The sequence below is a fragment of the Serinus canaria genome, chromosome 12 (genome assembly GCF_022539315.1).
Source record: "Serinus canaria isolate serCan28SL12 chromosome 12, serCan2020, whole genome shotgun sequence".
NCBI lineage: Eukaryota > Metazoa > Chordata > Aves > Passeriformes > Fringillidae > Serinus > Serinus canaria.
In genome coordinates this window covers 525,778-553,745 of record NC_066326.1, presented here as the reverse complement: position 1 = coordinate 553,745, position 27,968 = coordinate 525,778, and the positions used below count along the sequence as shown (strand labels likewise).

At 53.0% G+C, this 27,968-nt stretch overlaps 1 protein-coding gene across 1 annotated transcript in view; it reads right to left on the bottom strand.

Moving 5' to 3' along the window:
• Positions 1–12,439: 12,439 nt before the first annotated feature.
• The window catches only part of SRGAP3 (SLIT-ROBO Rho GTPase activating protein 3), a 66,487-nt gene continuing 50,958 nt past the window's right edge, over positions 12,440–27,968 (bottom strand). The window contains exons 12-22 of the mRNA XM_030227909.2: positions 27,753–27,855; positions 25,712–25,772; positions 25,253–25,330; positions 24,102–24,236; positions 22,020–22,125; positions 21,359–21,586; positions 20,349–20,428; positions 18,108–18,288; positions 17,389–17,538; positions 16,597–16,924; positions 12,440–15,477 (exon numbers count right to left, since the gene is read on the bottom strand). Of these exons, the coding sequence (XP_030083769.1) occupies positions 15,061–15,477; positions 16,597–16,924; positions 17,389–17,538; positions 18,108–18,288; positions 20,349–20,428; positions 21,359–21,586; positions 22,020–22,125; positions 24,102–24,236; positions 25,253–25,330; positions 25,712–25,772; positions 27,753–27,855 (1,867 nt within the window). The 3' untranslated portion in view covers positions 12,440–15,060. The remainder of the gene's footprint in view (positions 15,478–16,596; positions 16,925–17,388; positions 17,539–18,107; positions 18,289–20,348; positions 20,429–21,358; positions 21,587–22,019; positions 22,126–24,101; positions 24,237–25,252; positions 25,331–25,711; positions 25,773–27,752; positions 27,856–27,968) is intronic.

The window sequence follows — 27,968 nt, the reverse complement described above, 5'->3', positions numbered from 1 at the left end:
GGAACCAGCGGGAACGGGATGGGAACGGGAACCAACGGGAACTGCCGGGACCGGGAACGGGAACTACGGGGAACGGGGATAGGGAACGGGAACGGGGAACGGGGATGGAACCGCCGGAAACGAGGATGGGAGAGGGAACCAACGGGAACTGCCGGGAACGGGGGCGGGAACGGGAACCGCCAGGAACGGGGATGGGAGCGGAACCGCGGGAACGGGGAACCGCCGGGAACGGGGATGGGAGCGGAACCGCGGGAACGGGGAACTGCCGGGAACGGGGATGGGAGCGGAACCGCGGGACGGGAACTGCCGGGAACGGGGATGGGAGCGGAACCGCGGGAACGGCAGCGGAACGGAATGGCTGAGAGCCGCCAGAGCGGCGGGCAGTGAGTGAGGGGAGCTGAGCGCGCCCCGCGGGCTCTCGGCAGGTCCGGTGTTGCCGCGGGGACATGTTCGGGGACATGAAGGCCCCGCTGGGCTGGGACCCAACTGCAGGGGCAGGGTGGGTGCAGCTGTGCCGGCAGCCCCAGCACCGATCCCGCCCGGACCGGCCCGGCTGCAGGGGCTGCCCCGCGGCTCGCTGCCCCCGCTGCCCCGCACGCTTCACACTGTTACGATATTCATGGTGGTTGCGCTTGCTGTTGTAGAGGTTTCCACACACCCACACATGAAGCATATGAAGCCGTTTTTCAGAATACTCTCCAGAACAGCACTACCTCCCTCTGCTTACTTCATCTCACAGGTGTGTTTTAAGCCCTTCTCTTTTTGCAGCTGCTGCTGACTCAAACGTGCTCTTACCTGAAAACTCTGTGCACCTCTGCCTGATTTTTCCTATGTTTTTTTGTAGAAGTGCAATTTCTATGCTCTTCCTCCTGATCTGGGCTAGTCTGATTTTTGAATCAAGCCCAGCTCCCTCACCTGGCACTCGGTAACACTCATGTATATATCTGTATAAAGGTGCTCCATGATCCCCATGATGGAGGAGGTCAGAATAAACCAGCACAATGGTCTCTGCTGGCCTTGGGCACTGAATTTATATGTTTGAATGGATCTGATTGCTGCCTGCCCCTTGCCAAAAGTGCTAGATTTTACAGAATTGTGTCATTGCCGCTTAAGTGCCTGTTCTTTTCACCTTAAGGAATCCATTTCTGCTTTCTCTGTGAGCTGTGACCTAATTAATTAAACTCCTACAATTTTCTGTTCTTTTCGTTCCTTCATGCACAGGGCAGATCTTGGTTCACACATTCTGACAGGAGTTTATTGGATGGGAATGAACTCACCCAGAAATGGCACAGAGAGTTCATGGGTTCATTTCTGCAGCAACACATTTATTTTTGTTTAAGTGGACTGATGAAGAGCAAAGGGCAGTGAATTTACAGCTAAGCACCATCCACAGAGACCGCTGCTGAATAAAACACAATTTAAACTATTTCCACGGTAAAAGCACCATATAAAAGAACCCTGGAAAGTCTGTGCTCTCAGCTGAATCTGCACACTGCAGAAGCTGGAGAGCATCCACCTGCTCAGGTGCGTGGCAGAAGGATCCCTTTAGCCCAGGGTGTGTGAGCATTTCCCGTTGGGATGCAGGGCTGGGGGCTGAACCCATGGCAGAGCCACTGGGAGGCTCCTTCAGCCCTGCTTGGCCAGCAAACCCTCCTGCTTGGCCAGCAAACCCTTCCTGCTCCGTGTTTCATTGGCGCTCTGGGCTTCTGTGGAGCAGGAGTAAACTGCTTTATCTTGCTGAACGACCAAACTACAACTTGTTATTATACACAGAACATATCTCCTCCTTCCAAGCCCCTGAAATACTCATTTAAATTAAAATACCAGGAGGTCCCAATTGCATTTTCAAACACTTGTTGCTCTGTTCTGTTAGCAGAGAAATGCATGGAAAAGCTGAGCAGGAGGTGGAGCAGCATGACACAAAGCAAATCTCCAAGAGCTACTGATTTTCACTTGTGTTGTTGAGACTAAATATTTAAGTGGAATTTTATATAATTCCCATCTGGTTGTGCACAAGCTAATAACGTAAAGAGCATTTGTTCCCCTGTGGTGCTCAGGGCCTCGTGCAGAAATGTTTTTTCCTCTGTGCACCAACAAACAAACAGCTCATCCTCAGCTGCCTTTAGTACATGGGTTTTGAAACTAAAACCTGACACTCCACCAAGGTCTGCCTCGTGTGTCTGCATGTCACTGGACTTTCTTCATTATAGATGTACAAATGCACCACAGAAACAAGCCTCTGGACGCCAGCATGTAGATTGGCTGAAAAATCAGCAGAAGAACATACTGTACTTAAAAAGAAAATACCAAACCCCAAAACAGAGAACATTTTGAGTTGTTTCTAAGTATTCTCGGAGATTCCTTAATATTTAAAGCAGTGGAAAATTTCTCATCATGTCATTCCCAGCTGGAAGGGAGAAGAACCTGAAACCATGGGTAAAATTGTTCAGAAATATTTAACATTGACCTTGCTCTGCCCTTGTGTTAAAGTTGGCCACCATTTATTGATTTCTCCAGGACTAAATTTAGTCTGATGTTGAGACTTTTGGAACAAAAGGTCCCACATCATCGTGGTTTAACCCAAGTCAGCACCCAAGCCTCACACAGCCACTCCCTCACTCCCCCACCAGTGGGACTGGGAAGAGAATCAGAAGGGCAAAAGTGAGAAAACTTGTGGGTTGAGATAAAGACAGTTTAATAGGTGAAGCAAAAGCCACACACACAGGCAAAGTAAAGAAATTCATTCACTACTTCCCTGGGCAGTCAGGTGTTCAGCCACCCCCAGGACAGCAGGGCTCCATCTCATGCAGCAGTACCTGGGCAAGACAAACTCCAATGACCCCACCTTGTGGACTGAGCGTGATGTCCTGTGGTCTGGAACATCCCTTGGGTCAGCTGGGATCACCTTTCCTGGCTGTTTGCCCTCCCAGGCCCTCCCAGCTTTCATGCCAGTGTGGCAGTACAAGGAGCAGGAAAGGCCTTGGTTCTGTGTGAGCCCTGCTCAGACAGGGCAGAAACATCTCTATTTGTAATCATTCTGTTCAGCACCAATCCCAAACACAGCCCCATACCAGCCACTGGGAAGAACACTAACTCTAGCCCAGGCAGAAGCAGGACTGGAGCAGCCAGAGGATGTCCTGGAGCAAAGTACCAGGGCAGCTGAGGGGTGGGCTCAGCCCTGCAGGACCTGCTGCTGCTTGCACTGCGCTATTCCAAGCCAGCAGACCACAGAGGTGGCTCCAGCGCTGGTTTCCATTTCCTGTCATCAGTTCTGGGCTAAAGCCCCTGTGTTAGCCACGGTCCCACCAGCCCCTGCCGTTCCTCGAGTGCAGCCGGAGATGCCGAGAGCTTCTGTCACAGCCCCAGCCACGGGAAATGCTAACAGCCTTCCACTGGTCAGAGAGAGCCTCCACCACAGCCCCAGCCACGGGAAATGCTAACAGCCTTCCACTGGTCAGAGAGAGCCTCCACCACAGCCCCAGCCACGGGAAATGTTAACAGCCTTCCACTGGTCAGAGAGCCTCCACCACAGCCCCAGCCATGGGAAATGCTAACAGCCTTCCACTGGTCCAAGTGCTCCCAGCCCACGTGCTGAAGAAATTTATCACCCTAGCAGGGGCTGGGCTGGCAGGTGCCTCAAACACCACCTCTGGTCATTTCACACAGAAATTACTTGAAAGCACAAATGAAATCATTTTTTCTTTTTTGGTTTTTTAGTCTACTGCAATGATTTTAGGCCAACATAAATCAGCCAAAAGCATCTTACTGTTTTACAGAGCAGCGTGGAAACTTCCATGAAAATGCTGTGAGAGTTAGCAGCCAAAGGAGCCAGAAAAAATATTTAAACTTTCTCCTGGAGTGCTTTAAGATGGACACGATGAGTAAAATCACTTTGGGCATGTCATAGTAAACCAATGCTGATTGAGTTGGGCCTGACATGAGGGCAGGATGAAATGACAGTGGCTGCTGGACAGGCAGCCTGGGGAGAGGAGGCAGCAGGTGAACAGCAGAGCCCTGACCTGGGACAGGGACACAAAGTCAGAGAAAGAGCCAGTGGTGAATCAGCCTTTGATGGTTTGGGCCTTCTGCCAACAGCAACAAGCAACACTTGTTGACATTTCAGAGACATGTTTTGCACATGCAGATATCTCCCATTTGGACACTGATGCTGATCCAGTAAATGTTAGAAAAATCATGAGTAATCTCACTAGCTCCAAACTGCTCCAGTATAAAAACTCCCACACTGGTAATCCATGCACACTCAGACACAGTGATAGGTCTGTAATACCTTCCAATCTCTTCGATTGTCTCCCAACAGGGTATTCCATTGCCAGCTTTGTGCCTTGGAGTCACTCTTTGGCGGTTTGGTTCTTAGCTTGGGTGCAGTTCCCTTCCCCACCATTTAAAATAAACCAAGGCGGGGTGGAAGGAATAAAAGAAAAAAAAAAGCTGAGTTAAATTAATTCAGCTGCTTGCAGAAACATGAGGATGCTGAGCATTTTGAGACAGAGTACCAGCAAGAGCCCAGAAACAACATGCCAGCCCCAGGAAAGGCTAAGACCCCCCCCCTCCTTCTCAGTGGGAGATGACTTTACTTTCCAGTGCCTGGTTTCTCCCAGTGATTCCCTGTGCAGTTATTCCATGTGTAACTGCAGTGCTCTGTATCCCACCTGAGACCTGTGGTGGAGGTCACAGGCAGGGGCTGACAAATAGGAAACAACAATTTGCATTCCCATGCACACAAAGTAGGTAAATCAGGTGAAATCCAAAGGCAAGAGAGTCAACACATTCATAGAAGTGTTTCTTAGCTGACATTCCAGCTCTTCTGCACAGTTTTAGCCTTTTTCAGTGAGGAGAGGGACTTGGGACTAGGAAAAGGACTTGGGAGCAATTTGGATACAAATTGCTGCCAGTCCCTTGTGCCATATGTCTGCTGCTTTGCCCCCAAAATGCCCATTGTTGGGATGTCATTCCTTTGCTAAAACTGTTGGGGTTGTTCTGCTGCTGTATTTATCACATCAGTGCTGCCTTCCCCTGTTCCTAAACACGAAGCAGTACTCAGCCTTTGCAATGCAAGGGTAGCAGACCTCCCTCCACTCCATCTCTCTGCCAGGGTAAGACATTCCCCACACATGCCCCTGCTCCTGTGAAGGTTCATTTATCCTCCCTGAGAATTACTGGGAAGTGCAAGAGAGCCCCGGAGCTCCTCATGGGGCTCTGGCCCCCTCAGCCCTTCCCAACTCTGATTTCATTAAGAACACAACTCTCACCAACAAGGCTGCCATGCTTTGCCATGGGTTACCATGTGTGCCCCAGACCTTGTGCCAGAGGTGCCCGAGGGCAGGGATCCCTCCCTCCAGCCCTGTCCCTGTGCACTAGCACACTCCAGCACTCCCAGCTCCCCAAGAGGCTGATGAGTCCCAGGAGCCACTGGAGATGCATTTCCCTGGATCATGGGGCCTCAGCAGAGTCTGGCTGCTCCTCGTGCTGCCGTGTGTCACCTCCAGCTCAGCTCCCTCTGCATTTCACTGGTGAGCTGCTGCTCATCAAATCAGCCAGGGTAAAACACTCAGAACAAGGGAACTATGAAGAGGCAATTTCAGCTTCTGCTGAGCTTAGCCTGTTTATGCCTGGATTTATGTGCCAGAATGAGACTAAACAGAGGGAGGAGGAACCATTTGTCACTAGAACACATGCAGAAAAAGCAGCTCCAGCCTGTCCATGGCACAGCAGCCTGCTCTAGTAGTGCAAAAACCACTGCTGATGATCTGGGGTGAGATGCGTGCTGGGATTGATGCCAGTGGTGAAAAACAAAACCTCTCGAGTGCTGGCAGCTGAAACACCAGGTAATTACTTAATTGACTCCATGATCTCCACCTTGGAGCAGCAGCCTGCAGCACTCAGGCTAAAAGCAGAAGCCCATTAGTAATTCTGGCAGCAGTTAATGTCCCAGACCACGGAAAGCAGAAACCCAGGGCATGGCTGGTGCAGTGTTTGACACCTGCATCCATCCATCTGCCAGGAGCACTCACCTCTGCTGGACCCAGCAGCTCCTCCTCCTCTCACCAGAGACACAGACCCAGAGTGGCCAGAACTGAGATCCAGGCCAGGAAATGACACCAAAATTCAAGACATATCAATAGATTTTCAGCACAGAAGTGAACTGGCCCCGTTCCCTGCTGGGTGGTACTGGGCAGACTGGCAGCACAGGAGTCCCACTGGGATGTGGGGAGGTGGGAGCCTTGGGAGTGGCAGGGGGCACCAGATCTACCCAAGGTCTAAATTGGAATCAAGAGGCAAACAGGTGAGCAGAGTTATAAAGATGCTGCAGAGTACCACTGCCAGAATGGGGGAGCTCTGTGGGAATAAAGCCACGTTTGGGGCTACTTTGGCTGTTGGGTCTGTAAAACATTTCCTTGCGTTCCCCTCAGAGAGGCCAGCCCTCAGCAGCACATTCACACACCAAGGGATGCAGCCCCTGGCTCTGTCTCCTGCTGCCATCAGCCCTGTCCTGGGGAAGGCTCCAGCGCCCCAGTGCCAGCAGCCCTGCTCTGGAGGGCACAGCAGGGCCACCACAGGCTGCCACCCTGGGCACACCCACAGCCCAGCAGTCAGCCCATTCAGCTGTCAGCACTGTCCATCAATAACCTCAGCTTGAGCACAGGGGATTGTCCAGTCAAGCTGACTTTGGCAGGAATAAATCCACCCTGGCACCAGCTGGGCTGGGGACAATGTGTTTGGCCCTTGCTGTCAGCTCGTGGTAGCAGGGCCAGGAGCAGCTGGGTCCAAAGCCATAGGCAAGCAGCACAAGGGAAGGCGTGGCTGCACACAAGGCTTGTCCCCAAAAGCCCTATGAACAATGTATAACTTCTTACAGGAAACAATCGTTTATATCATTCCCTGGACTTCAGTTGCCACACCAGGGAGGAGGGAAGGCATTAGTCATGCACTAGCAGATGTTTTGACTTACGTAAGACTAAATTTTTTTTCTTTCTTTCTTTTAAGAAAAAGGCTGCATCTCACCTTAGAGCCTTCTTGAGAGCCTCCTCACCCTCAGCCATTGCCATGGCCTCACAAGCTCAGTGCTGCCCTGCTCCATGGCACAGCTCTGCCAGCTTCAGCACTGGCTCAGTCATTGCTAAATAGATTATTTTTATAAAAGCTGTCTTGAAGGGGTAAAAAAAATGGATGCAGCCAGAGTTTAGAGACAGAAATCCAAGACAAGTTTCATCAGTTGTCAGCAGCAGCAGGTGGGGGGTAATGCAGCCAAGGGCTGCATTTCTTGTCAGCTGAGGCACATCCAGGAGGGAAACAAGCTGGTTAGCTTTGAGTGGGACAGGAGGGTTTGGGCTGGTGACCAGCACTGCTGGCAGCCCTTTCCTGGGCAAGTCACAGAAGCACAGGGCTCTGGCCGGGCTGCAGAAGCCCACCCAGCCCCATCCTCACTGCACCAGCTCCCTGGGACAGCAGCCAAAGGAGCTGCACCAGCTCCCAGCCAAGCTCTTGCTCATCCAAAGCTCCCAGTGCCCCAGGCAGCTGCGCATCCTAATTAAGAAATTTATCTTCATTAGATAGAACCGGACATGCATGTCCAGAGATGAGCCTCATGCTGATGGGGCTCGGGTGGAATTAGGAGCTGTCAGAGGGTACCTGGCCTTTGGATGCTGTCAGGAGGCTGTTATTAGATTTAAAGGCCTGGGACGAGCTTTGCTCCAGAGCTGAAGCTTCATTTCCAACACACAAACCTTCACTGGTTTTGCAGCATCAAAGACTCCAAGCCCAAATCTCTGGAAGATTCCTGGGGAGGGCAGAGACATCTCTGTGGAACAGAGCAAGGCTGGTTTACCTGCAATGCTTATGCTGATCTGATGCATGAGATATTTAAAATCTAGCAAATTACCCTTTTATCTCATGAAACGCTTAAACCAAGATGTGTCAACAGCTGCTGCCTCCCACCCCACAAGCAAGGGAAGTGATCCCAAAGGGCAGCAGGAATGTGGTGCTGTTTTCCAGCTGAGCTGGGATCATAAGAAGGTTTCCAACTGCTCCACAGTATTTACAGAAGGTGGATAATGCTGCAGTCTCTCAGGCCTGCTAAACTCTGGTTTCCAGTGTTTCTATAGTGAGGCTGTAGGTATATATTAAGTGGAAATAAAAAAGTTATCAAAAGCTGGGTAAATGCTCCTATTTTCATAGTGTGCCTGCAGCCAGCTCAGGCACAGGACACAGCACAGCCTCCCCGGGGAGAGGGCTCACTCAGCCCTGCCTGCTGCAGGTCCTGCTGGAGCCTGAGGTGGGCAGGGGCTGGGGACAGCTGGGGCCACCAGGAACACTCCAGACACCCACCACATCAGCACTTTGAATTACCAGGGGAAGGGCTCCACTCCAGGGACATGGGGACATTGGCTTGTGCCTGTCCCTGTGGAGCAGGGAGCCAAACATTCAAAATACTAAACTCAATTGAAACCAAGCTCAGAATGCACCAAAACCACAGCAGCACTGGCTGGTGCCAGCACTGTCCCTCCCAGGGCTGATGAGCTATCACTGGGCAGGGCCAGGGGAGCTGACAGCTGAAAAACACTTGGCCTGTTTCAGGAATCAGTCTCATCTGGCAAGTGTTTTCTCCTCTGCACAGGAAATCAGACATGTGCTCACAGGGAATGCCTCCAAACCCACGCACATGCACACAGGAAAATCTCTGCCACATGCTTGGGGCTGGGGTCACTCCTGCCCGGGGGCTGAGCTCTTGGGCAGCCCCAGACACCGAGGGTGCCACGGGCAGAGGGGATCAGGCAGGAGAAAGGGCCCTAAATGGCCCAGCAGGGCGTGGTGCAGCCACAAGCAATGAGGGTGCAATAAATCTACAGCCGTAGCAATTAACATCCACCCTCCAAAGGCCAACACAACAGAGCATCTCTCAAATGTTCCCAAGAGCAGGGAACTCCAGGCAAGTCAGAGCTGCTGCCCAAAGGGATCTGCAGCCACATCTGAGATGAAAGAGCAGCAGGGGCTGCAAAATCCCTCTGGACCGGGGTGCTGGGGTGGCCCCAGACCATCCCACATGGCCCTGGCTCCCACTGGGAAGGAATGCTCCTCTCTGCACCCTGGGCTCCTGGCTGGCTCCCTGCATGGCCCGAGGCTGTGCACAGGTGCCACTGCCAGGGCAGAGCCATTGCCAGGGCAGAGCCAGGCCCAGGGCAGAGCCAGGCTGCAGGAGGGACAGGGCAGCCATGCACAGCCCCTGCCATGAGCTCACCCACAGCACACAGCTCTGTTTTAGTTTTAAACATCAATGGAAAATATTCACCTCATTCACTAAAAGCACTTTAATGTCTTTGCACATGAAAAAAATTACTAAAATGTATTAGCAATTTGGATTATTTGATTCAGTCAGCAGGACTGAGAGCACTTGTTTCACTTTGAGTCCAGGTTTAGAGCACTAATCACTAAGATCTGCATCATTTCCTTTACCTTTCATTTCTATGCCATTTTTTCATTCATTAGCTATGAGTGTGACAGGTGCCAGCGTGCCCTTAGGTGCCCCTGGGAGCATACAGAGCGAGTGGCTCTTGGATCCATCCATACTGAGCTGCTGGAGCAATCCACGTTAAAGGCAAGTCACCCCCAGGCCATTCCTTGGCAGTCAGCTACCCCAGAGATGACTGGAGGAGGCTGAGCTCCTTTCATCACCTCGAAGGGTTCCGGTGTTCAGAGAGGTGCTGCTGAGGCAGACCAAGGCACTGTCACCCTCCCGCCCTGCTCCAGCCTCTGGGCAGCACTCCCAGAGCTAGCAGCAAGGGCCCTGCTGAGGGCAGGGCCAGGAGCCCTCTCCTCCTCACCAGCGGAGAGCAGGGCTGGCTGGGGCTGCAGCTGCCGCCCAGCCCTCGCTGTCTGCGTCTGCATTCAAGCAGTTTTTCACTGGAGCAATTCCCGGCCCTCATCCCCTGGAGCGGGACAGGAGGAGCAGGGCCCTGCTCAGTCTGGGTCCGTGCCACCCCCGGGCTCTGCCTTGTGCCCCGTGCCAGCAGCATCCCGCGGTGCCAGGCACGCTTTGAGCCACAGGCTGCCGGCGCTCACACTCCCCAGCTAAAAGGAATTCCTGACTTCAGCAGGAAACAGCACACGCGGCAGAGCGCAGCAGTGTGGAAAGGTAATCAAACGCAAATGCTGCACGCGGCCCATAGAAATTAATAAATACATCCAATTTACTGTTCACACTTGGAGTTAATGATTATCACACCTCACCTGGGGAACTGGATCCTCTGGAGAGAATCAGGTATTCATTTCAGTTCAACCAGTCAGCGGCAGCCCGTGCAGCACTTTTGCCCGGAGGAAAAGGAAAAGGAAAAGGAAAAGGAAAAGGAAAAGGAAAAGGAAAAGGAAAAGGAAAAGGAAAAGGAAAAGGAAAAGGAAAAGGAAAAGGAAAAGGAAAAGGAAAAGGAAAAGCTCCGGTTCCCCCTCCTCGCGCGGGTCGCTCGGCCCGGCCGGGCGCGGGGCGCTGCTGCCCTCTGCTGGCGGAGGGCGGACACCGCGGGCACACCGCGGAACGAGCGGGGCACCGAGCACACCTGGCGCGCACACCTGGCGCGCAACTTGCACGCCTGTCACACACCTGGAACACACCTGGCGCACACCTTGCACGCCTGTCACACAGCCCGCAGAGGCCTAAGTGTCGCAGACAGCTGGCACCCTCCAGGGCCTGGCCAAACCCCGCTCCTCCCCACGCACCCGCTGCCCAGGGATCTGCCGGAGCCACCCCTGGGCTCTCCCCCGGCGGTGCCCAGGATGCTCCCGCGGTGGGTACCGGGCCCTGCTGCTGCCAGCTGCTCTCGGTGCTGAGGAGAGGGTGGTGACCAGGACGGACATAACAGCCGGGAGCCCACCCTGCACTCACCTCCCCTGAGGCTGAGCCCATTAACTGTATTTAAGGAGGGGTAATTAAGGACGGGGTGATGCAGGTCGAGCCCCACCTGCAGCTTGCCCAGCCCTCCCCCTGCCCGTGGCACACGCAGACCCCGGCTCGAGCATCACCAGTTGTGTCTGCAACTGCCCCACCTCGAGGATGGATGATGGATGGAATCGGGGAGGTCTCTGCCTCTCCACGCCGCCAAGATGGGAGGGAAGTGAAGCCACGACCCAGCAGCAAAAAAAACCCAACAAAACAATGGGAAGAGTCAACCCAGCCTGAAGAGTCCAGCGCAGTTCCTCACAGCCTGGGTGCGAAGGGCTCGGGGGCTGTCTGTTTAGAATGTGTTTTTTATCCCCTCAGCACCCATAAACAGCACCCAGAGCCTGGCTGCAGGGGCAGGAGAGTGTCAGGGCAGGGCAGCATGCTGTGGGGTGTAGGAGGGCGTGGGGAGGAAGCACAGGCAAGAGGCAGCAAATCTTCTGAAACCACAGACAATGTTTTTGAGAAAAGTTAAGCAGTTTATTCAACAGGATGAGTCCACACCCAACCAGTGGCTTCATCTACATGGCATCACCAGCACACACAAGGACCCACTCAGACACTCTAGCTGACGGCATCTCACCATACGTTACAGAGACAACACCAGAGGAGGAAGAGGAGGAGGAGGATGGCCGGTACAGCGGGCAGCAGCCGGCGTTTCGCACGGCCTCCCGGCACAACCAACCCCATCCCCTGCAGACCTCGCAGCCCAGCCACGCAAAGCAAATCAGACTCGGGACATCTACCGCCGCCCCGCGAGAACCACAACACTGCTAGTTAAATAACACACCTGGGACACAAAAACCACCTACCAGGGACTTCAGCCTAAGGAACAAAGTGCAGTCATGGCCACCCCGGGTCTGCGCTCAGGTGTGAGGGTCTGCCCAGGGCAGGGTGGGGTGCCACCGTGCTCCCCTCATGGTGGGGACATGGCTAGGATGGATGGGGCAGGGCCACAGTGCCACCACACTCCCCTCAGCCCCATGGCAGGGCCGCGGTGACACCATGCTCCCCTCATGGCAGGGCCATGGCTGGGATGGGTGGCAGGGCCACGGTGCCACCACGCTCCCCTCACGGCAGGGCCATGGCTGGGATGGGTGGCAGGGCCACGGTGCCACCACGCTCCCCTCATGGCAGGGCCGTGGCCGTGGCCATGGCCGGGAGGGCCGGGCCCGCCGGGGCGGGGCCGCGGGAGCCGGGCCCAGAGCTCGCTCTGCACAGCAGACACAGCCGCCCTGAGCAGCCGCCTTCCGCGGCCCGGTGCACAGCTCGGCCTGGGCTGCCACAGCGAAGCTCTGTGAACTCTGAAGCCCACACACAGTCTGTGCCCTCAGGGAGGTACCGAGGATCGGAGTCAGTCACTCACAAACCATGAGCGAGTTCCAGTTACGAAGCTCCTACAACGTATGTGGTTCAATTTTGTGCCAAGTTCGCTTACAGAAAAATACATTTCTTCCCTTAAATTTACAGTAGTTAAAACTACGCTTGGAATACCATATTACAAAGGGGGAGTTTATTCTCCAACAAAAAGTCTTGGTTCCCTTTTCATTAAACAGAAAAATGGAAGGACTTTAAAAGCAATCACCCCCAGCACAACACAACTGCCCAGACGAACCCATGTGTGCACAGCCCCCAGGCCTGAACTCCAACCGTTTGTTTTGGTGCTCAAAAAGGCACTTAAGAAAACAATTGTATTAAAAACCCACAACAAAACAAAACAAAGGAAAATGAAAGGCAATAATTTAATAGAAAGACACTGGAATTTGTACCGTATGGTCAAAAGTAAGGGAGGAAATAAAACCCCTAATGAAGACGGGTTTGCTCTCAAGTCATCTCAGAAAGCATACAAAAAACAGAAAACTGGCAAAGTGAATGTTCTCCAGGAACTAAATGGAAACAAAAGTAATAATTACTGGCAATGGATACACAGCACTCGTGCCAAATGGGTCCTTCCCTCCCCAGCACAGGTCCCTGACCAGCCCAGCCTGGCTGAACATCTGCAGCTGCTGCGCCAGGCCGGGCAGTGGCCAGGGGCTGTGCCAGGCAAGGGGCATGATGGAGAAATAAACACCAACGTGAACCAAACGCCAAGGACGTTCACAGACACGCACACACCGTCTGCCCTGCCAGCGTGACAGGGAGGGACACGGGCAGAGCTGCTCCCCACGGGCTCTGCCAGGGGTGCCGGCGGCTTCACTTCCCTTCGGGATTACTAGTATTATTACTGGGTTTATTTTTACATTGAGCTACCTACTAAGTGCAAAGATTTGTTGAGTGGCATCGGCTTTATCTAATTTTAGCCTATTTTTGTACAGTTTACAGGTTAACAGTTACCGTCAAGCAGTTAAGCAAGTACAGCGATATTTACAGGGCTGGCAGAGCGGGGCGTGAGGGGACACGTGTGACGGGCAGGGGACAGGCACCAGCCGGTCCCAGGGCCTGCCATGTCAGCTGTGCACAGGGGCAGAGATGGGGTGCAGCTGCGAAAGCACAGGTACAGAGGTACAGGTGTGGATGTACAGGCAGTCTTGCACACGCGGGAGCTCCCCAGCCGAGGAGACACAAGCCACTGCAGGACTGACGGGTTCTGCCACCCCGGTCAGTGCCTCCACTGCCTTCTGGAAGTCAGGCTGCTTCTCCTGCAGAGCTGGGGTGCACAGCAGTGCTGGAGAGATGAGGAAGATGAAGGGGGGACAAAGCAAAGCCCCAGGCAGGGTAAATGGCCGCTGGGCGAGTCAGGAGGGCTTGCAGGCATCTCTGCCCAGGCACAGAGCAGCAGGATCAGAGAGAGCAGGAGGAAGGATGAATGTTAGGAGACATGAGCACGTGACCATGGGGAAGTGCCAAATCAAACCATGGGGCATTGCATGGAAATCTGTACAAGGAAAAGCTGCAGGAGAAGCACAGAGCATCTCGGATTCAGTGCTTACAGAGGAGTCTGGATTATCACACAGGACCATGCAATCCCCAGCCTTCTGCATATTTTTTCTCTGGGTAAAACAAAATGTAGATTCTTTTGCATAAACTCAGACTGTTGTATTATATGGTACAGTACAGAAAGTGCAAAGTATCACCCATCAGATCAGTTTTGCATCTGATGTGGTCAAACACGGCTCATGCTTCTCATGCAGGACAACCACTCTGACCTGAGACCCCTCCTCGCTGCTCAGGCCTGACTCTCAAGAGACCACTGGGTTGGGTTTTGATTTAAAAAAAAAAAAAAAAGGAAAAGCATGTGGGGAAAGGGAGATGAAGAATCTCCAAACTCTGTAAGTTACTCCATGCTTTACCACAGGTTTGGTCACTAGTCCTTGCTCACTCTGAGAACGTGCAGAGAAGAAGTGTTCCACAGTCCCGGTGCAGCACAGTGTCCGCCTTCAGCACGAGGGTGATGGCACACACCTTGCTCTGTCCCACTCATGACACTCACTTCACTCCATTCCCATCCATGGCACACACCCTGCTTTGTCCCTGCTGCCAGGGCATCACGGGCACATGAAGACATCCCAGGATTTAGGACTGGAAAGACACCAGCTGGCCAGTCACACATGGTCATGTATGGATTTCCAGCTCTTCTCCACAGCCCAGCAGTGAACAGACCCCACTGCATTCCCATCCATTTTTTTTTCAATGCCAAGAGGTACAGAAAATAAATTCCAGGATGGCCTTGTATTGCTTGACGCACAGCTGCTGCAGTGTAGGCTTCCAGGTGCACACAGCCAGCCTTGGAAACCCAGACCAACCCACTGTCTCAAGAGAGGACATTTCAGAGCCAGTTTCTGAGGTAAATCTACTTTTTTAAAGTCACTGAATTCTGTACACTTTGTTTTTAATATATACTTATACACTGAGTGTGATCTCCAGTGCCAACACGCAGACCTGCCGTCTCCTCCTGCTGTAGGACTGCAAGCTCGGGAAGTGTTTCTGCATGGATGGGGTGTGTGCACACTTATGTACATACACACACACGTATGTACAGCACCAGGCCCAGGCCACACAGGCGTTTCCTTCCCCAGAGGCTCCCCGGCAGGGCTCTGACCACCTGCCCACCCAGCGAGGCTCCGCTCCGCCCCGCTCCCAGCGTCCGGGCGCCGCAGTCCCCGTGCCCCGGCCTACATGGTGCCCGATTTATCTGCCGAGCTGCTGGGGAAGAGCTTCTCGGTGGGGGTGACGGCTGGGCTGCCCACGCCCGAGCTGCTGCTGCTGCTGGAGCGGTGCTGCACCACGGGCCGCACCGGCCGCATGGGCGGCGGCCGCAGCTGCGCCCCGGCCAGCCGGGCCGACAGCGCCGGCTTGAAGGTGGTCATCATCTCGGTGGTGGAGCTGCTGCTGCGCCGCATGGCCGCCTCGGGGTCCCGGATCAGGATGGTGTGCAGCGGGCTGGCCGGCTCCGAGTTGGCGGCACCCATCGGAGGGTTCTTCATGGGCTCCAGCGTGTCCAGCACCACGTCGGGCGCCTGCTTGGCTGTGTTCTGCCTCTCCAGCTCCCGCAGTTCATTCAGCGCTGTGCTCATGGTCTTCTCAATGTCCTGGAATGCCAGAGCCACATCAGCGCTGTGCCACGGCACCACCTGCTCTCCTGCACTCCACCCGCTACCCTGGCATGCGTGTCTGCAGAGAGGGTCTCTGATCTAAGAGCTCGCAGGGAGAACAGGAGCTTTGGGAGAAGGTGTGAAGCCCAAACTGGCTGCACTAGGGTGCCCTGTGCTCCCCAGGTCAGCAGGAGCTTGGTCACCAGCTCCAAAGGGCATGAATCCTGAGCACCAGGAGTGATGGGTGAACACCAGCCTGCCCACACAGCTCCCCCACAGCACTGAGGCTGGCTTTTCCTCACAAGAGAGACCCTGCAGCCTCCACTGGATGTATGGGGCGTCTGCTGCCCCATGCCCACAGGACAATGGCACGCAGCAGGGACAGACACAGGGATGTTTATGGAGTGAGTGACACAACAGCAGCTCGCCATGGATATATGAGAGGCAGCAACAAGGCCTGAGGTAGCCAAGGAGACATTGGCTCCAGCCCCTTGATGCCCACCCACCTCCAGGCTCCACAGTCTGTCCACAAGGATCCCCCAGAAGGTGAATCCAGTTCAACCAGAAGTGCCCATGCACAGGGAACTAGCTACTGCCTATGGCTACAGTGCTGGGGTCTCCTGTACAAATGGAGAGGCCCTAGTTCGCCTTTGCTTAAATCCACATTAACTTAATTAAGGTCAATCAGCAAGACCATTGGAGAAGCAATTTAAGGCACCAGAGTCAATTGTTTGAAAAGTCACTCTAGTTAATGCTGTCCTGGTGTAGCAAGTCCTTAATTTTATAACACCTACAAAATGCTCAGTGAGCTTCAGGTAACATTCAAAGGATCAGCTGAAGGGAAATAACTATCAAGTTAGCTCCAATTCATTCTATTAAGCTCCTAAGATGATGAGTGAAAATACTCTCCCCAGAGAAGCCTCAGGACTCCCAAGCCCAGCAGCCCCACAAGATTCAAGGTGAAAATTAACATCATCTGGGTGAGCATCTTTTCCAAGAACAACCCAACAGAGCTGGGTGTGCAGCAGCACTGTAACCATGTCTGAGGTGAAGGGGCTCCAGGCACTCCCCAGTGAGCTCCCCTGCAGCCTCCTGGTCCCCTCCCAGCCCTCTTACCTCAGCAAGAGCTTCTGCTTCCAGGGATTTCTGATCTCCAAGGCTGCTGTGCCGGGTGGACCCACAGGTGGATCTCAGAGGGTGGCTGTCAGCCAGGGCCTTCCTGTCTGGGAAATTGATGCTGCCCGCGCTGCCGAACGTGGCCATCCTGCGCTTCTCGGGGCTCTCGATCCTGCCCCTGTTGAGGGGGATCTTGTGGGGGCTGCTGGGGCAGGCTGCTGCTCGGGGAGGGGTGTCTATGCCAGGCCCCATGCCTCGGGGCGGGCTGTGGGTGTCCCCCCCGCTGCGGCGCCGGGGGATGGCCGCACCATCAGACCTCAATCTCACCCTGCAAAGAGTCCAGCACGGCACCGGTCAGCGTCTGTCAGCCCCACCACAGCTGGCCACGTGCTGCAAGGCAACCACTCAGCCCTGAGCTCAGCTCAGACCAAATTCGAGCCTTCCAGCTTCAGAAGACTCAGGCAAGAGGGAAAACAAATATTTTAGCCAGTACCAAGAAAGGGACAGCATCAAATCATAAGAGTAGTTTGGGTTGGAAGGGACCTCAAAGGACATCTTGTTTTGACCCCCTGCCATGGGCAGGGACACCTGCCACTATCCCAGGTTGCTCAGGGCCCCTGTACCCTCTGTAAATGTTAAACCCCCATTAGCGTGCACATGAAATCCCCTCCAAGCCCCTATTACCTTGCAGAGCTTACTAGAGCTTTCCCTCCCATCCTGCCCTGCCCCACACACTGACTGTCCCACACCTGTGACAGTGACCCCCTCCATGGTGACAGGAATGTGAGTTACCTGCCCATCACTCCCCCAAAGCCATAGTCCATGATGTGATCTGTGGGTGACTGGATGTCGTTCTTGGAGGAGGCTTTATCATCCAGCAGTGGCCCGCTGCTCGCCTCGCTGTCCGCCTTCTGGCTCAGGCTGTCAGAGAAGGCATCATCCCTAGGAAAAGACACCACAGCAGTGACAGGGCTGTGCCCCGGCGAGCCAGGGCCCAGATGCCACGCCAAGCTGAACATCACCATGTCAGCAGCTCCACTTTGTTAACAGGGAGCTGCACCAGGGCCACCACTTCACTGGGAACTTGGAAACAGTGCATATCTGCCTTCCCATCCCCTGTGATCTGGCTGCCACTGTGATGACTCCAGATACAGTACTTGTAAGAGAAGCAGCACCTGCAAAGGGCCCTGGGATCTGCCCACGGGACAGGTGAGCACTGAACAATCCAGGTCAATGCTCACAGGGACAAGGCCGGTGGTAAGCCTGGGTCACACCACGCTGGGGAGTCAATGAGAGACGGGGTCCAGGTACACTGAGGTACAATGTTTAGTACTGGTCTTTATCAGCCCAAATGAGAAACAAATGGAGCCAATATACAGAGAGGGAGAAGTGAACAGGTGCAGATTTCTCACCAAAGTCATTAAACAAACTGCAAAACTGATTGATTATTTAAGGTGACTGAAGTGGACCTTGTGCAAGCACATGATTTTAACAACCCTTACTTTACTCACATGTCTTGCACCACGATGTACTGGTGGGGAATGAGCCCGTCCACCCCGTTGTGTCTCCCTTCCCACCAGTCTTCCGACGCCCGATGGTACAGCAGGAGTGAGGCCCCTTTCTTGAAGGAGAGCTCCCGTGGAGATCGCCCAACGTAGTCAAACTTGGCTATGGCTTCAATCTGCTCCACCTCTGCACAGGAGAGAGACACAGCGAGAGCAGCTCAGGTCAGCCCCAAAGGAGGCTGAACCCCAGAGAGCCCCTGACCAGGGCAGCAGTGCTGCTGCCGCCCAGCGTCCCCAGAGCAGCTCACACTGAGCACAAGCCTTCTTGTTTTCAGATTGATCGATTGCTATTGTTGTTCCAGGCTTTCTGGGACCCCTCTCAGACTCACAAACTACTGGCAATTACAAACAGCTACAAAGCAGATGGGGAGCAGCAGGAATCTCCCTCTGTGCATGTGGCACCCTCACCCACATTCCCATTTTCCACCCTTGGTTACAGAAACCCATTATCCTCCAGCCTGCGATTTTGTCAAGCCACGTCAGATACTGTGATCAAACCCCACTTACCTTCTCCTCCCTTACTCATCCTGGAGACAGTTTGGCCTGAATTATTGATGAGCAACTCATGTCCCTTTGGGGATCCCCATGGAAATAATGATACCAGCTCCAGCCAGGCAGCTGCTCTGCACCCCACCATCTGCAGCACTCTGCCTCCCTCTTTCTCCACTTTTCCTAATGTGAGCTCTACCAAACACCCATGACTCAAACTGGGAGCTCAGGGCCTGAAATACAGGAGGGGCTGAGGCAGAACTTCACTTTGGAAGGTCATGAGCACACCAGGATCCTCTAAGCCTCTGGGCAAGGGTGTCACAGCAGGAGCTGCTGGGGCACCCAACAGCACTGAGGAGCCTGTGAAAGAGCCTGGCTCCTATGCAGATCTGTTTCCAGCTGGGCAACACTGAATCCTAAAGAAACCATTGCAACAACTGCAAAGCAGCAACAGTGTCTCTCTCGTCATTAACCAGAGTGCGTTGCTTTGGTGGCAGAACTGCTGCCACTCCCCAGCCACCTTTGCCACTGTTAGAGCATTAGCATGCCTTGATTATCTGAGACAGTGGATCATTTCAATCCCCACCTGGAGACTGGCAGACAGAAAATGACAGAGCAAAACAAGGCAGGCCCCCCCAGTTGCTCAAGATCTGCCTCATTCTCATTAAACACTGAAACTTGCTCTGCCCCATTACTGACTGTGGGCTCAGCAGCCATCAGTGTGTGACCCAACACTGCTCAGGAACCAAACCCACGTGGAGGAGGGGACACCAAAGCCGGACAAAGGATGCTGCATCGGACCCTTGCTCCATTCCAGCCCCACCTGTGACAGGCCAGGCCCCTTCAGCAGATTCATCTTCCCCACTTTAAGTAACCCCAACATGAGGGCAGAGTGTCTGGGAACACCACAGGAGGATAACTAGAGAGTTCTGGAGGAGACAGAGCCAGGAGGGCTCCCACAGCCATGACACAACGCTGGGCTACCAGCAGGGAGTGTATGCAGGGCAAGGCAGAGAGGGAATATGTAAATCCATAAAATACAGCTGCTCATCTGCTCCACACTTGGCACCACAGTTAATCACTTGGAAACCCCAATCGGAGCCATTAACGTGGCCGCCCAAGTGTGAAATTGGCTGCACAGCAGCTCCCTTGCCTCCCTTTGCCAGGCCTGTCGGCTCCTGCCTGGAGCTGAGAGAAGGTCTGGAGCTGCCCAGCCCCGCGTGCCCTTCCCTATGCCCCGAGCCACCTGGCCCAGCATGCCCTTCCTTGTGCCCTTCCCTGTGCCCTGAGCTGCCTGGCCTCATGTGCCCTTCCCTGTGCCGGTCCTGCTCCCGTGGCCCCGCTTGCCAGGTGAGCCCTCCCTCCTCCCCGCAGCCTCTCAGGGCAGATGTGTTCTGCCGAGGCAGGACATGGCCAGGGCAGCAGCAGCTGTCAGAAGCAGAAGGTGCTCAGCTCCCAGGGCCCTTCCAGCACAGCAAGCCCTGGCACAGCTCCCCACCCACAGCAGTGCCAGTGGCATTCCCCAAACCGCCCGCTCACGGCTGGTGCTGCTGGCACACGGGGAGCACAGCGCTGCCTCCTGCTGCAGCCCAGCCCTGCCAGCAGCCAGCCCGTGCAGCCTCAGCCCACAGTGCTTGCTGCTCTCCTGCATGCACAGCTCTGCTGGCACGCACCCAGCCCCTGCTCAGTCCTGCTCACCATCGTCACTGGTGTGCGGCTCTGTCCCATTGTCGTGGTCCACTTCATCGATGGTGCCCGGCTCACTGTGCGGGCTGTCACTGCAGAGGAACACAGCAGGCTGTCACACAGCAAATGACACTGCTCCCAACACACTCAGCACCCCTCACACTGCCCAGGCAGGTGATGGAGTGCCCATCTCTGGAGAGGTACAAGAAATGACTGGATGTGTCTGGGCAACAAGGTGGTGTTTCGTCAAAGGCTGGACTCAGTCTTGGAGGTCTTTGCCAACCTTACTAATTCTGTGATTTGTGATTCTCTGATTTCAAATCACAGCAGATCCCTGAACTTGCTGAGAACAGCAGACACTCACACCACAATCACCAGGCCCAGAATGTACCGTTTTGTTGGCTCTTGTGTCTTTAGCAGAGTTTGGCAAAACTAACACTAAGTGACACCAAGCTAAATGTCCCATTTCCTAATTCACACTAAGCTTCAGCTTTAGCTCCTCAGCTGCACCAGGAAGGATGGTGGCAGGTGACTAGTATAAGGCATGGTGAGGTCTCAGAAATGTATGAAACTTGTAGAAAATTAGTTCAAGTATGTTACTGATCCTGGTTTGCTAAACTCAGACCTGAATGTTAGGTTAGAATTCCAGCAACAAAGGGAACTGGAAAGTTTGGGTTAACCACGGGCCGAGGGATTTCATCCAACCAGCAAATTATGGGTCTTTACTCAAAATTTATAGCCTAGGAGGAATTTGGATAGAATTTACCTAAAATTCTGTTTTGCTGAACACACTTTTGTGGATCTGCAGCTCAAAAAAATCTTCATCAGTACCAGTATTTGCCCTGGAAAAAGTTTCTTCTGATGTTTTTTACTGAGGTTTAAAATACTGAGTCGGCACAAGAAAATGAAATACCTGGTGAAACTGCCTGTTTTGACTGGTAAGACTAAATCAAATGGTCCAGCGTGCAAGAGGCTTGGTCTGATCAAGGTGTTTGTACCCAGGAACCCTGAAGAGAGCTCACCAGTACTCCTCCCCTCCGGTCATGCACTTCTCGTAGACAGGCCCCTCCAGCTCTCGGTGGCTGGGGAAGATGCCCTCGTGGTGAATGATGATGGTTTTGATGACCTCATTGACATGGGCCTGGCAGGACACCGGATCCTGCCCGTCAGGAATGTGCATCAGCGTGGGCCCGAAGCAGATGGCCAGGTTGTAGGGATCCATCATGTTCTCATCGCTGTACTGTGACAAGCTGCAAGCACACAGTGAGGAGCTGCCATGCCTCAGTCCTGCTCGCTGGGACACGTCCCAGCAAAGCCTCCACCCTGGCACATACCGGCACCAAGCTGTCCCCATTGCCCCGGCACCGAGCTGTCCCCTCCCAAGGCACACACTGGCACCGAGCTGTCCCCACTGCCCTGGCACCGAGATGTCCCCTCCCCAGGCAGCACCAGCACTGAGCTGTCCCCTCCCCAGGCAGCACTGGCACTGAGCTGTCCCCTCCCCAGGCAGCACTGGCACCGAGCTGTCCCCTCCTTGGGCACACAGCCACGGCCAGCAGGGCTAGGAAGAACCCAAGTACAACAACCCATGGCAAGACCAGAAGGGACTCGTGCACCAAAGACGGGGAAGTCCTGGCAAAAGGCACGGCAGGGAGGAACTTGTTGAGGCAGGAATAGACTCACTGGTTAAGGAAAGCAAAGAGGTATCTCATGACCACGATGACAGCCCGAGGCAGAGTGACAATGATCTGCTGGATCTGGTGCACTCTCTCTGCAGGGTTCTCAATTTCTGGAACACATGAATAGAAAGCACATCCTTAAAAACCTTTTCGGGACCAGAGAGCTCAGCATCAGAGGGACTTGTTCCAGATATACTGGCCCAGTAAGTGAAGAAACAAAAGCCTGTCTCCAGAGGTCATCAGTCAGTCTGGTACTAAGGTCCAGAACAAGAATGGGGGACACTGCTCCTCCAGCAGGAAATTTGTATATTCAGACACAGTATGAACAGGAAATAAAGACATTTCCGTGGGTTTGATTTTAAAATAAAGGTTTATGCATTATTAATTTCATTCCTCAACAACTCCTCTGTTCCTCAAAAGCCTGAGTCAATGTGACACTGAAAACAGAGCACTACTTGATTTTCTAGGGCAGATTTTTAAATGAGGCTTTTATTCAGGTTACCCTTCTGGGTTATGCTTTGGATCCTTCTGCTGAGCCCTTCCGCTCCTGTCTGCTGCTGCTCCAAATAGGAATTAGAAACTCCCATGAAATAGGTTAGCTGAACCAGTGCTGAGTCAGTGCTTTCAGATTCACTGCCCTCCACTCCACAGGGGTGCAGAGCCTGGAGCTGCCATCAGACACCTGCTCCCCCCGAGGGAAGGGGGTCACTCAGGGCTGTCCTGCCCTAGGCCACCCCTGTGTTCTGTAGAGAGTTAAACCTGCGGCTGCTGTTTCACAGGAAGCAGAGGACAAGCACCAGAGCTTTTTTGGAGCAGGTGGATCACACAGAAGTGCTTGTTCTGGCTCAAACTATGCCATTTGCTAATCACAATAAAGTTCCCTGACAACATGCAGCTAGGCTGCCATTTAATCAAAATTCTAAGCAATATCTGGCCTCGATACCAAGATGGAAAGCTTTGTAGTATTTCATGTGGGGAATTTTTCCATTTGATTTATCCCATTATTGCCTGCTGGATTCTCTACTTCTTCAGTCCGGTTTTACAAAAGAGGGTATTTCTTAAAAAAAGCCCCAACTAACTACAAACTGGATAAAACCCCATGTCAACAGATATCTGTTCTGACACCCAGAGGAACAAACTCTCAAAACACTTTCCTTTCTCCCAAAGAGCAAAATGTTTCAACTGGGCATATGGAATTAACAGGAATCACCACTGCACACACAAGGACAGCCCCTTGCGGACTCTGCAAAGTGCCTTTTGACCTGTCTATTGCCCTTGTGACTTTGAGGAGCTGCCACATAAACCCCCAGGCCTGCAAGAGCAAAAGGAAAAGTCCTTCATCCTGCTTAGGCTGGGACAACAAAAGTGCAGCCTGTGTTTATGTGTGTTTGTGGGGCACACACAGCTGCACTCTAGGTCAGATTTTTGACAGGAACAAGGCACTTTAATTTATTCCAAATCTATCCTTAATCAAAAGGTTGCAAGAGCAGCAGGAAGAGAAAGATGAGGAAAAGGAAAATTCTTGTTAAAATGGGAAAAATAGAGAGAGATAAGAGAATAACACTCAGAAAATTAACAGATGATGTTTGCAAAAAAATTCCCAAAAGCTTAATAAATTGTGCAAATTTGCATTAATTAGGGATGGTGTCAAACACAAGCCTATCTGCAAGCACACAGGCAGCCATGTCACCAAGCACGTTCTGGCACCCGAGGGGACCCATCCCCTTCTCCCAGGCTGTGCCCTCAGGCTTCCAGCTCTGCAGCCCCTGTGGGGGGCAGCCAGAGAAAGCACAAGCCAAACTACAAATCCCTGTCCAGGGCACGAACTGGTGCAGAACCACCTTCCTCTGTCTGTCTCACATGTGTGCTGTGCTGCTTTACACATCAAAACTGAACAGCAACAGTGAATGTCCTAAAGCTACTACATAAAACAACTGTTCATGTCATTTCCCAGCAACTCCCATTGTCCTCCTGCCACCCTCCTCACAGCAGAAGGCCCTGCCTGCAAACTCAGGGGCACCTGCCCCCATTTAGTGCTTCTCTTGTCCCACCCAGCTCTCCACGAAGAGCTGTCACATGTACTTACTTATAGTAGATATCAAATCTTGAAACCTTTCCTTAGGAAAGAGGGGGTTTTCCAGTCCTCGGAAATACAGCTTCAAGACTCCAGCCACTGAGTTAATGTCTCGTTCATTCTGATCATCAGCGAGGGGGTCTTCACCTGCCCACGGAAAAGGTTTTATCTCCAGCATCACCAGCAAGCTGGACTAGCACAAGTGGTTTTCCTCATTTAGTGGAACACCCAAATTTCCCAGGGTTCAGAAACCTTCCTCATGTGCAATGGCAATGCTGATTTTTCCTGAAAACCAGTTTTACTGGGGGATTTCAAACCCTTCCCGAGGACAAGGATGATATTGGTTGTTTCTCCTTCACTGTTTCCAGCTCAGTGCATTCCTTCCATTTACAGTACCAGCCCAGAAAGCTGAGAAGGTCTGAACGACACAGAGTGAGAGGCTGAGAGGACAGGCTTGGCTGGAGGATACAATTACACCTCTGGAACGGACCCGACGACTCTGGATAGCTTTGTACTGACCTAAATCTGTGAAAGGCTTTCAGTGTCCCCGAGATTTGGAAACTAATTCATCTTAAACTGTACGTGCAAATCCTCCAGCCTTTGACAATCCTAACACTGCCTTATCCATTGGCCCATCCACCTTCATCCTGATCCTTCCAATGCTGCTCAAGGATTAAGGGTCACTATTCCCAGCAGGACTGTCCCTGTCACAGCTCCCCTCCACTCAGGACAGCAGGACTGCTTTCCCTTTCTCACTGGCCTGGCATCCTGACTGTGATTTTCTCAGCAGATTCACTGGCATCTCCACAGCCAGCACTGGCAGCAGGGACAGGGAATGCTGTGCCTCCCTTGGCAAATGCTGCAGGAAGGATGAACAAGGGTCCCCAGCAAACTCTTTTATGGCTCTTGTGTTTTTAATTGTGTGGAAAAGACCTCTGCACACACCCCTACTTCTCATACTCCTTCCCTGGGTAGCTCTTCACTACTGCCAGAGACACATCAGTGGGAAACCCAGAAGGGATAAAACCTGCTCATGTCTCATAGCACAGAGGGCTTTAACACAGGCTTTACACCCTGGCTAATGCACCCAGCACAAACCACCTCCCATAAGGATCCTGCTCAGGCAGGGCGTCCTGCTGTACCTGCACATCCCAGCTACACACCTCTCTCAAATGAGTTCTTGATGTCGTTGACTTCCACCTGGGAGCCAGGGACTCTGAAGATGCCCTGTTGCTGGAGGCCTGCAAGAGAACAATGCTTTAGGAGAGATTTCTGCAACTGCTGGGCAATACCTGCGGGTCAAAACAGCAGAACCCAGGAGTCAATACACCAGACAGGCTTAGACCAAGCAGAGACAGCCTGCTGCACCTCACTTCAGCTCATATTCTCCAACCACAGCCCCCAGATCAAGGTGCTGAGAGGGCTCATGGCCAAGCAAACAACAGAACCCAGGCACGGGCTAATAAAACCTCATTACTGCCTAGTCAGCCAATGCCATGGAATTCTAAGCTGAGCCATGGAGAATGGAGTGCAGGCAGCCCTGGGAGTCCCTGCTGGCTCTCCCTGCTCACTCCAGTACTTTATCCTTGGCAGGTCTCTGGGGCTGTGCTGAGCCAACTTACCATACAGATTGATGTAGCGGATGCAGCTTTCTACGACAAGTGGAATGGCCTGTCCTGAATCCTTCAGGAAAGGAAAGGAAAAGAGAAAAATTACTGGCTTATTGCTAACAAAGCATGGGAAATGCATTAAAGATTGCAAAACCAGAGATTTGAAAATTAATGCTGTGGAGTTTAGTAAGAGGACAGGCAGGAAAGGAGGTGTTACATCATGGAGCCATCAAAGAGCGCTGAGGATACCATGTACAGCCAAAAATGCCCAAGAAAGCTGTCACTAAGGTGTGTGAAACATTGCTGCTCCTGTCTGGCTCAGACAGGAGACTGCCACAAGGGATCACAGCTATTCCACCCCAAAGGTGGAATGCTGAGCTGAAATAAAACTTGTGCTGTACCTGGCTGATGGAATAAGTTTCCCATAATACAGCTTACAACAATATTTCCTCCAAAGGAAAGAGCCATTGTCAGCAGGTGCTAAAAAACCCAAAAAACACCACTGGGTATGGGACCAAGTGCCAGAGTCTGAACCAGTGGTGAATTCTGGCTTCTCCCCAGGCCCCTTATGGCAGAAGCTCAAGGGGACCGTGGGCCATATCTGACAGCCCAAGGGGACACATTTCTCTTTGGGATTCTGGTGGTTTTTCCAGCAGAGCACAGTGGCATCTCTGGGCAATTCCCTCTGTCTCACAGATGAGTCTCCAGTAAGTACCTGATTCCTCGTTCGTGCATTCCTCCTTCCTCTGAGCACAAAAAAAGCAGCAGAGTGGAAAAAAGAGAACAGATTAAGCAGGGATAAGTTCAGTCAGAGGTAAGCATCTCCTTCGGAGGCCGTGAATGCTCAAATGCAATGGCAGCTTAGCAAGGGCCAACACAGGCCTTTGGGATGTTCACCCTCCCTCCAAAGCCCTTCGGCACGCTGCACCCCAGCCTCATTGACCTGCAGGGACAGCCTCTGGGATTTCCTCCCTGCCTGAACCTGTGGCTTTCCCAGGAGCCCAAGGACAGGGACAGACCTTGCCTGGGGCACTGGGCAGCCATGGGGGCACTGGTGACCAGGGGACATCTGGGCAGCTGCCAATGGCCCAGCTGCCTGGAGAGCTGGAAACCCCAAGGGCAGGCAGCCATCCCCCAAAGGGTCTCTGCTAGCATGGGACACTCCTGCTCAGATGGATTTCTAGAGCAGGTAATCCCTCCTTCTCAGCGTGAACAGGCTGGGATTTAATGAGCATTACTTTTTTAAAAAACAGTTTAAGTCAGGAGTAATCACAAATCCTAATGGGATTACAGGCTTTGCCAATGGGTCAGTACTCCCCGTGCTGGTGCTGTGTTCAGACACTGCCCTCAGGCTTAGGGCTGAGCTTGAGGCAATAAACCCTAGCCAGATGATGCCTATTAGTCACCTAATCCAACAGTTTGTCTTTACAGCTTCCCAAAGTGTTTTCACTGAAGCTTTCTGCAGAGCAGGATTACAGGACACCACTGCCAGCAGCTGGCAGGGGATGAGCCAGCTGGGCTGGCTGTTACTGATGTCTTTGTGTGTAAGGCTGAGGGTCACCTGTCTGCCCTCCAACATGGACATCCCTACAACAGGATTTCTACCCCAGGCTGACAGTCCTTCAAAGTGGGAAACACTTCTGGGGTCATTTTATCTTCCTTCTCAGCCACAAGGATGGATGACCACCAAAAAGAGGAAGGGGGATGTGTCTGTTGCTCCTTTGAGGGCTGGGCTGAGCTTGTGTAATCTTTCTTCCCAGGATGGGTAGAAGCAGCAGGACAATGAGGACACTCAGCCAGGACTGCTTCATAGTGCACATGGCCACCAGCCATGGGTGGGGTCTGGAGCACACAGCTGATGGGACAGGAACACCAGGAATGCACGAGGGGAGCTTTGGAGAGAAATCATCACCGAGGCAAAGCTGTGCTGGCCACGCCAGCTGGGTGCAGATGGGCCAGAGGGACCCCCTGAGGATGGCAAGCAGCCAGGACAGGAAAGCCACCATTCCATTCCCAGCGTTCACAGACACTCCTACTGCAAGCCAGCAAGTACCTTAATGAATGTTTCCATATTGCCGTTAAAGAGTTTATGATTATAGACTGAGAGAGGCCTAGGTCTCCTCATTTTCTGTGGCTTAGGGGGAAGACATGGGGGCCTGGGAGAAAATGGAACAAAATAAATCAACAAAACACCAACATAAATGCAAAGACAGGGTGAGATCTCACAGGTTATAACCAAGAATAAGAAATCAAACAGAAGAGTCCCTCT